The following is a 9,731-nucleotide window of genomic DNA, read 5'->3' as shown; positions in this document are numbered from 1 at the left end:
TTTTGGGATGGGGGGTGTGGGGGTGGGTGGTTGTCGTGGGGGCTCTGAAAACAGAAAAGGAGAAAGTATGATTGAATATAGATTACCTCAGTATCAAGTCTCTTATAGACAGGAGCAAGGATGTTAAAAGTAGTGCAGGAAATGCAAGGGTCCGTCATCGACGCTTGGGTCTCGAATATTGAAATCCTCCCTTGATGCTTGCCATTCTGCTTAGTAGAATTAGTTTTGTCCGAATTAGAAGGCACAACCTAGATTTTCAAACCCCCAAAAGAAAATGAGTAAAGATCGAAAAGGAAGGTTTGAGTTGCAAAGAAATGACCAGCATCAGCTGAAGCAGGGATGAGGAAATCAATTGGTCAAAGAAGAAAACGCGGGGGTTAAAAGGTTCTCAAGTTTCAAAGCAGGTAAGAAACAATGGGCATTTTCCCCTTTCACTAAAATGAGGAATAAACGGAGACGAGATACATATTACACGAATAGCTGAAAACAGAAAAACAAATGCAATGCAAGCCAGATGCATATCCATCATCCGATCCCGGCAGACAAAGGCCAGAGAAGGCTTGTCATTTACCATATCTGGTTCTGGATTCCGTCGTTGCTATTGTTTCTGCAAGAGCGACGATGTGGCGCTCGAGCTACATCCACGGGAAAACCAATCAACAGAAAAGAAGAGAAGGCGCGAATGCAGCACCTCGATGATGACTATATCAACGAGACGGCTCTGTTACGCAACGCTGACAAAGACAGATTCCTGTGCCCTTTTTTTTGTGTATGCGAGAGAGAGAGAGAGAGAGAGAGAGAGAGAGAGAGACACTTTTCTGTGTAGGATGGAAGTTTTTGTAGTTGTCGTCGTCTCGTCGTCTGGTCGTCGTTGAGAGTGACCCGTCCCTATTCGCTACTTCAGACTCCCTTCCCTTTGTTAGAAAATTAGGGTATGCCTGCCGGAGTACCCAAAACCCAAAAGATGCTTTTGGACCGAGATTCGAGATAGACTGGAAAGAGGAAGAAAGCAACCGAATGAAGGGGAATGATATCTATATCTATATCTATATCTATATACTGTAATAGTAATTGAGAAAAATGCAGCAAAGGGGCGATGAAGCCAGCGGGAAGTACAAGATGTGTGTGTGTGTGTGTGTGTGAGAGAGAGAGAGAGAGAGAGAGGTGGTGGTCTATGGGTACTCCTGAGTAGTGGATTACTGGGCCTGCGTTCAGCGCCCCTCCTTCCTTCAATCAATTATATAGGTAGGACTCAAATCGCAATCACCAGAAGAATTCACAATTAGAAAATGTAGAGGGGCTGACGGGCACAGCATGGCGGTCACCGGCAGAAAAATATGGGGTCTAGCTACCCGGATGTAGGCCGCGCTGCGGGCCCTCCTTTGATCCTCCAAAGTTAATCTCTACCATGCTCTACAGTCTTTTGGTCGGGCAATCCCCTAAACCTGATTGCCAACCTATGAATACCGATTCCACACTTTCAAATCACTTTCCTCCGAAATGTATGATCACACCCCCTCCACGAGGGATCTAAATCCTCTGCTATTACTCGTCTTGCAGTGCTTGTGTTATTCTATCTGCTGAGGACGACACGTGGCATTATTAAGGTGAACGGTCCAGATTTAGAGAGAGATAGGAATCTCTAAGAAAATGGATCTAGATCTCTCACAAACCCGATCAAGAACCCTCACACCGCTGACTCTGATTTGAGATTTGGGATTTCACTTCTTCTTCTTTCCCACTTCCAAGTTGCAGCAATCTACAACCATCCTTTACTCAGCCTCTCTGAATTGATTGGGGCTTTGATTCAACAAAGATCGAAGGTTAGCAGCGGAAAGAGTGTCTGAGTGAGATCCTCTCTCTCTCTCGTTTATGTTCAAATTCAAACCCTTGATTGTTAGGGTTTAGTCTTCTCTTTGGTATGATGCAGAGAAAAAATGGAGGTGGGTTTTTTATTTGAGTTGATGTAATTTTTCAGAAGTAGAAGAAGGAAAAAAGTGTGGAAGATAAATGGTTGAGTGCGGGTTTCTGATTTTTTCTTTGCAAGATGTAAGAATTTGTTCGAATAACAGAGGGTTGTAGTTTTAGAGGAAGATGATCTAGGTTTTTGATTTGCAGAGAAAAAATCGAGGTGGGTTTCTGATTTTCCTTGAACTCTATTTCAATATTAGTTGCTTTGACTACATGGGGTTAAACTCGAAGGATGGGGTTCTGATTTTCCTTGGAACCCTGTTTCACTGTATAAAGCAGTCTCCAGCAATGCTCTGTTAGGACTTCTATGTGGGATTGATCCATTGGTTCAAGCAAATTTTTTTTTTTTTTTTTTTATAAGGTAAGCGGCCAAAGCAATTATAGATTCATAGTGATTAGGAATTCTATTATAGATAGAAGCTCATGGTCCTACAATTGTCATTTTTATTTTTATGATTTTGAAAGCATGAACTTCATTGAGTAGTTTTTCATTGTCATGGAAGTAGAATAATAGGAGAATAATCTTCAATCACATGGAAGAGAGGTTCGTTGGATTCTAAATGCACACAGATATTCATTTACTTCCATTGATTATATATATATATATATATATATATATATTAGTAAAAATACACGTGCAAATGCATGTGGTGGTAGTCTCCTAATTAAACATTTTCTTAAGACAAGATTATTGGGTCAATCCATTTGAAGTAAGTTCTGAAAAGCTTGGTGAACTGATTTTTCAAAGTTTGTATTTTCTAAAAACAAAATTAAACCTAATTATTTTGAATACAAGAGAGAAAATCCACAGACTAAATAGTGCAATTCAAACTTTGTCGGATGAGAACATGAAACATAAAAAACATATGTATCGTCTTCCTCTACGGAGGTCTTGAGAATGGCATCAATTTCACAAATAATTCTCTCATAGCATATAACAATAATACTAATAAACCATAATATTACAAACCATGGAGACTGATTAAGAAAAAACTAATCTTTGATCAAGTCAAAGCAGTGTACGTGAAAACATGCTTGCTTTCCGCATCTTCTGGAGATTTTTCTATAATATAGTGCAATAACTTCTCCACCTGAGCTCTATCTTGCAGATTAAATGAATTATATGAGTAAATTTTCAACCAATTTATTTGTCAAAACTAAAGTAATAAAAGAACACATGTAGACTTCATTACAATAATATAAACATATGTAGACTTTCATTACTATGCATTTAAATTGTAATACAAATTAGCTAAACAATCATATTATTAAAAAAAAAAAAAAAAAGGATACACATAAAACCTATAGCTATATAAATGAGATAAAAATTGGTAATAAACTAACCTGATTGTTCCAACCTGAACTGTCTTTTGGGATTCCTAACTTATTCCTCTACAACCAAGTATTCTCAACCTGATTTTGGTAACATAATGATAGGACATGGTCTTAGCGATAGTGATGAAGAAAGAGAGAATACTAAAGAAATGAGATTGAAAAATAGAAGTAAACTAACATTCCTGATAACCTTAAATGTGTTGCATGCGGCTTTCACTGAAATAAGAAAAGATAGCAAAAGTAAAATATTTGAAAATAATCTTAAAGAAAAGTTAAGTGAAATATTTTAAACTTGTTAAAATAAAATTGTTGTTTATTGTACCTGTTTGGTAATAAGACTTCTTTGTAGACAACGTTCTTTGTATAAAATCCCTTCTCTTTTTTTCTCTTGTCATTTCCTAGTAAAACTTTTGTTGTTGACATGGATATTCCTCTAGATAATGCCACGTACAATTGTCCATGTGAGAATACTGGTTGTGGAAGATATATTCCTACATGTGGTATAGTTTGTCTTTGTGACTTATTTATTGTCACAGTAAGTCTTATTGGGAATTGCTCTCTTTTTAGGTGGAAAGGATAGCCTTCATTTTCTGCTGGGCATAATGGTATTCTTGGAAGAGGCACAAGGTTGCCTGAAAATTGTCCAATTGTGATTTCTGCTAGAACAACATTCCTTCTAAATTCCCAACAAACCAATCGTGTACCATTGCATTCTCCATGTGCAGGATCCAAATTGCGTAATAATATGATTGGACAATTTTTCTTCAAAACCAATTTATGAGGGAGAAGCCCATTTGGTGCCAAGGATTTGAGAAATTCTTCTAGATATTGTGTTTGTGCATCATCAATTGCTGAATCAAAGCTGTAATATATAACACTTTCTCCTGAAAATTGCTCAATAAGCTTGTCATTTAGTTTGTCAACCGTATCATTTTTAGTTGCTAAGATTGACCGATCTTTAATGTATTCTGTTGAATTGGCCTGTTGTTGCAATGAAGAAAATATTACATTTATCAGTTCATCTTCGGATGTATCTTCATGTTTGTGTTGTATCAACAATTCATCTAGAATGCGAATCAAATCTTCTGATTCAGTTGGTTCTTCTCCATTACCAACTCATAACAGAAATTCACTAAAACTCGGGTCATTTCTGGCCCTCATATTGGTTTTCAGTTGCAACCATAGTTAGCAAATTCGGATTCGGGAATTATTCGGACGGAGAATTATTCGGAATAATTCGGACGATTAATTTAAGGATTCGGTCAAAAAAGCGGTCAAAAATCTTATTGGGGTTTTTTTTTTTTTAAATTGTTTTTTTTTTTTTTTTTTTTGGTTTTTTGTTTTTTTAAATAATGTTTAAATAAACCGAATAATTCGGTTTAATTCGGATTCGGTCCGAATTATTCGCGATTTATATTCAGTTTTGAAAAAGTCGCGAATTTTAAAGAATTTTATTTTTAATTCGGATTCGGTCCGAATTTTTGATAAAATTCGGAAAAATTCGGTTCGGCCGAATTGATAACTATGGTTGCAACTTCACCATTTTTGGCCATAGATATGACCTTACCAAACTTGCATCTATCATTTCTGTTCTTGTAGCACGAGGGACCACAAGAAGCACCTGTCTGAAGTCACCTCCAAACACGAATACTTTTCCTCCAAATGGTTCTACATTGTCCATTATATATTTTAATGTCCTATCCACTGCTTCAATTGCTTGTCGTTTAGCCATTGGTGCCTCATCCCATATGATCAATTTTGCTCGATGGATTAATTCTGCCGTTGCACTTTGTTTTGAGAAATTGCATACACTTGAATCATTTATATTAATGGGAATTTTAAATATTGAATATGTTGTTCTCCCCCCTGGCATTATTGTAGTTGCTACTCCTGAAGTGCTGTTGCAAGTGCAATTTCATTTGTCAATCTGATTGTTGCTAATAGTGCACGATATAAATATGTCCTTCCTGTACCTCCTGGTCCATCAATAAAAAACATACCACTTTTTTTGGAGTTGACTTGGTTTAGAATTAAATTGTATGCATTTTTTTGCTCCAAATTCAACATATATTACGCATCATAATCTTCCAATGGTACTTGTATAGAACATTCATCTGAGAATTCTCTTGCTTGATTTTTTTGTGTAAGTTCAAGATCATTTTCTATCTTTGGCAAGTCATACTGATTGATGATTTTGCCCATGCTCTCTAAAAAGGAATTGACATCTCTTAAGGTTTGTAATATGTGGTATTCAGTTGTGCCAGTTGTTCTCCTTATGTGTTCTGACATTGCTTCAAAATTTCCACCACATAACTTTTTAACATCACCTGGCTCACAATGAACAATTATCACTGCAAAAAGTTTACGAACGATCTTTGGCATTTGAAAGTGAGCTGAATCTTTCAAACATTCTAAAATGGCTTCATCGCTTTTTAAAAGACCTCTTTTTTGAGCAGCTTCCTTAAGAGATGAGCATTCAATTCAATCTATACACATTAGATCTCTAAATGAAGTTGGTCCTCTTATATGATTCAGTAGCAATCTCAAATATAATCGTTCTCCTTCTAAAGGATTGGCTGAATTTACACGTCCAATTGATTCTTTTATCTGTTTGGTGGTCCAACATTTTCTTTGCCTATTCCACACATAATGCTCTGAGAATTCTCTATAGAGATATTTTCTTGCTTCTGGATCATTGGAGTTCATATTGAAAAATTCCGTAAGCATTGTCTTTGATGTATTATCTGACTAGAGAATATTTTCCAAATTCTGCCTCTCCCAGTACCATATCATTTGTTTATTAGGTAGATGCAATTGCAAATTGATCACATATGGAAACATTTCATTTAAGTTGAATTCGAAAATTCTCCACATTGCTTCTTGTGTGGACACCCATCTTCCATCTCTGTATTGTTTGATCTCATCCATAATATATTCTTCATTATAATATGATATGAAATCAGATACACGATTATGGCCTTTGTATACATATTTGTAAAGGTACTTTATCGCCTTTAACCCAGAACATATCTCAACATTGATGTGACAATCATACCTTGCAAGTAGGTATGGATTATAAGGAACAACCCATCTGTTATCCAAGAAATGGTTACATACCTTCAATTGTCTTCCATTGTTTCTTCTCATGTAAATAGGATATGTATCCTTTCCTTGCATAGTATTTTGATTGAATGACCGAGGATTTCTATTCTTACATACTCCATCCCTCATTCATGCATTCTTTTTATTTAGATCTCCACAAGGGCCATGCATCATATGTTTGACAACCTTTTCATATAAATCAGGGTCCTTATTGTTGTCAGGAATCTCGGCCGAAACATATCTATCAAAGAGATCAGGATTTGTGATCTTGAAATCCTTTTGCAAAATTATCAATATGTGGGCATGTGGTAAACCCCTTTTTTGAAATTCTATTCCATGTACATGTCCATATACTCTTCCAAAAAAACATTTCTTCAATAATTGATCTTTTAAATCATGTAACTTTGCTCGAAAAATCCTCGATGTTAGATCAGGTCTATCTTGTGGTACCTGCCTTGGGTATAGTTCTTCTTGTATTTCAACCCACTCCGGGTTACATGTCATAGTGATGAATAGATCAGGTTTTCTAAAATATTGTACTAATGCCATAGCATCAAGATACCTCCGTCGCATATCTCTCGATCCTCCAATAAAAGATGCAGGTAAAACAACCCTTGTCACTACTTTGTTACCTCTTGTTTCTCCAGTTAAAACACTATCAACTATCCCTTGATATAATTCAGCTCTGATATTTGATTGTTTTGTTCGATAGAAATCCAATCTTGTTGCTTCTAGCTTAATATACATATCTACCACATACTGATGTAGCAACCGTCCTGCAGATAAAAGAATCGATTGTTCACCTTCTCTGATTTGAAGCTTTTGACAATAGTAGGCTCTTGGAGGGTCCATGTTCTTTCTTTTCTCATCAAATCTTGTAATTGAAAAGAGATTCAAGTTAAATTATATTTACACATACCTTAGTAATGAATTAGTATAAACTATCTTTACACATACCTTCATCGTCAACTTCGTCATCAAATATATCTTCCTCCCTTGTTATATCTTGTAACACTGTACATGATTCACTTCTCTTTTTAATATCTATATGCCATCCAACCTCTCCATTTGGGCATAGAAGAGGATATTGTAATGCATCATAACAATCATAATAATGATGCACTCGATGCTTCCTCCCAGAATGTCCTTGGATTACTATATCGCATTTCTGCTTTCTATTAGGATTATTCCCTTCAATCCAAATAGCTCCAACTTGATCAACTGATGGTGCATTATAAACTCGTTGATCAAGATTTATATTACTTCTTGTCATTATCTCATGGTTCTTCAATGAAGGTACATCTTTGAGACTTCTGAAGAAACGTGCATAGGGATTATTTTGAAGTATCTCCAGTAATTTCTTAACTATAGGTTCTTTGAGATATGAATCTTCTATTATCTTCATTCTGTTATGAAGTTCATTGTCAGTATCATAAATGTATAGTTGTAAATATGATGGTTTATCTTCCTCTTCTAAAGAAATTGGAGGCAAATCATGATACACTTGACCCTGAGCTCTGAAAGTATATATACCATTTCTACCACTTGCTAGTTCTTTATCCACATGTACTCTAAAAGATGTAAATGAGAATATGCTATTGTATGCGCGTATGTATTTCCGAAATTTAACAGCTTCAGATCCATCGGAGGTGAATAATTGATATAATTCCTCAAGAACAATTGAAGGGCAAGAACAACATTTTCATTACCACAACAAAATGATGGTGGTTCATATTCAAAATTTTTGGATCCACAGTATTTACATGCTTTGACTTTTTTAAGCACATGTAAATAAGAGTATTCTTTATCACAATCACTTGTTTTGGTAAAAAAATTAAAAATTAAATATAAATATCTAAAAAAAAATTCCATCATTATATTAAACATTGAATAAGTTTAGTATCTCCATCATTATTTGTATCAATCGCTTTTCCTTTTCGTATTTCATATCTTCTCCTTCTGTATTCATTGAATCTTTGACGTTGAATTGGAGTATGTTGTTTTCTTGGAGTCATTGTGATCTTGAAAAATAAAATATATATTTATAATAAGTAGGCAAAATCACAGCTAATAGAACTAATATAATCACAACTTTCAGAATCACTGGTTAACACTTTGCAAGTCCTTTAATCTCTCCATAGAATGAAACATTTATAGATTGTGTTAAACAGTATTTTTCAACCACTTTAGCGTCACCATCCACACATCAATTTGTATGTAATAGTAATAAGTCTGCCAGAAAATATAGAGGAGAAAACCATACACAATTATGAATTTAAGGTTAAAGAATATACAATTAGAATTGAGTCAAACTTAATAAATTAGTTATACTTACCAAATATAGTATTGTATTAAATATAATAATTCTTTGTTTTTTAGTGAATATTTATTATTAGAAAAAGAATTCTTACCAAAAGTATCTTCTTTTTTACAATCATGTAGATCCTTCAGGTTAGCAAAGTTATACTTAATATTCTTTGCAAGATTGGTGCCATGAACTTCTTCAATTGTTGACATATTGGTAAGGGACAATTCATGGTCTTCGTGTACATTTCTATATTTTTTGTTCACTTTTTTGACTATTCCATTAGATATGACATATGTCTTTTCCTCTTCCAATGTGTTGTTGAACTTCTCTAGAATCTCGTTGAACAAAATTGCCTGTATTTTGGTTCCCTATAAAAGATTTTTAAAAAAATTAATTGGTTATGGATATGCTAAATAGTAATAGTTTTATTTCAGATTTTTCAACATACCTCATTATCCATTAGTATCAACTTCTGTAGTTTTCCAGTTCCCTTTTCAGTATTGTAAGTAGTAACACTACTTTTTTTAAGTATAACTACTTTGATTTTCCATTCTTTTTTTTAAGTCTTCAACTCATTTATCTTCACCAATTCAGACATATTTCCTATAATATAGCAGGTTTGGGCAAGTTTCATAAGTTAAAAGAATATGGGTAAGGATAGTGATAAACAACATGTGACAAAATCAAGATGTTGATTCAAAAATAGCATACCAAGTTTAGTTTGGGAATTCTGTAATATATTTTATGTGATTCAAAACAATATCTCTATATTTAACAATTAGATAGAAAGATATATAGATACTTTCTCAACATACTTGCTATGAAGAAACAGTTATCTCACTCAGCTTAACTGCTATGGATCTCATAGTACCTTCCTCCTTTACCTTTGAGGGAGGGGGGAAAAACTAAAATTTCTATTCATAGATTTTCATAGATTTCCTACTTGAGAGAGAGAGAGAGAGAGAGAGAGAGAGAGAGAGAGAGAGAGGAGCATAAGCATTCGAAGCATTAGAAG

At 34.6% G+C, this 9,731-nt stretch overlaps 1 protein-coding gene across 10 annotated transcripts in view; it reads right to left on the bottom strand.

Annotated features, from left to right (window-relative positions):
- Positions 1-2,249, bottom strand: part of LOC122070818 (uncharacterized calcium-binding protein At1g02270) — an 18,698-nt gene extending 16,449 nt beyond the window's left edge. For 2 of the 10 annotated variants that reach the window (XR_006137984.1, XM_042635061.1), the window contains exons 1-2: positions 572-2,247; positions 87-248 (exon numbers count right to left, since the gene is read on the bottom strand). Coding sequence is in view for 7 of the 10 variants with exons in the window: in XM_042635061.1 (XP_042490995.1) it covers positions 87-248; positions 572-574 (165 nt within the window). In the remaining 3 variants the exon portion in view is untranslated. Of the gene's footprint in view, positions 1-86 lie in introns of all 10 variants that reach the window. The other 8 variants (XR_006137982.1, XR_006137983.1, XM_042635063.1 and 5 more) reach the window with 7 other exon arrangements.
- Between the last annotated feature and the right edge of the window lie 7,482 nt (positions 2,250-9,731).

The sequence above is a fragment of the Macadamia integrifolia genome, unplaced genomic scaffold (assembly GCF_013358625.1).
Source record: "Macadamia integrifolia cultivar HAES 741 unplaced genomic scaffold, SCU_Mint_v3 scaffold_113A, whole genome shotgun sequence".
Taxonomy (NCBI): domain Eukaryota; kingdom Viridiplantae; phylum Streptophyta; class Magnoliopsida; order Proteales; family Proteaceae; genus Macadamia; species Macadamia integrifolia.
The sequence above is the reverse complement of the archived record's forward strand: the minus strand, read 5'-3'. Positions and strand labels throughout refer to the sequence as shown.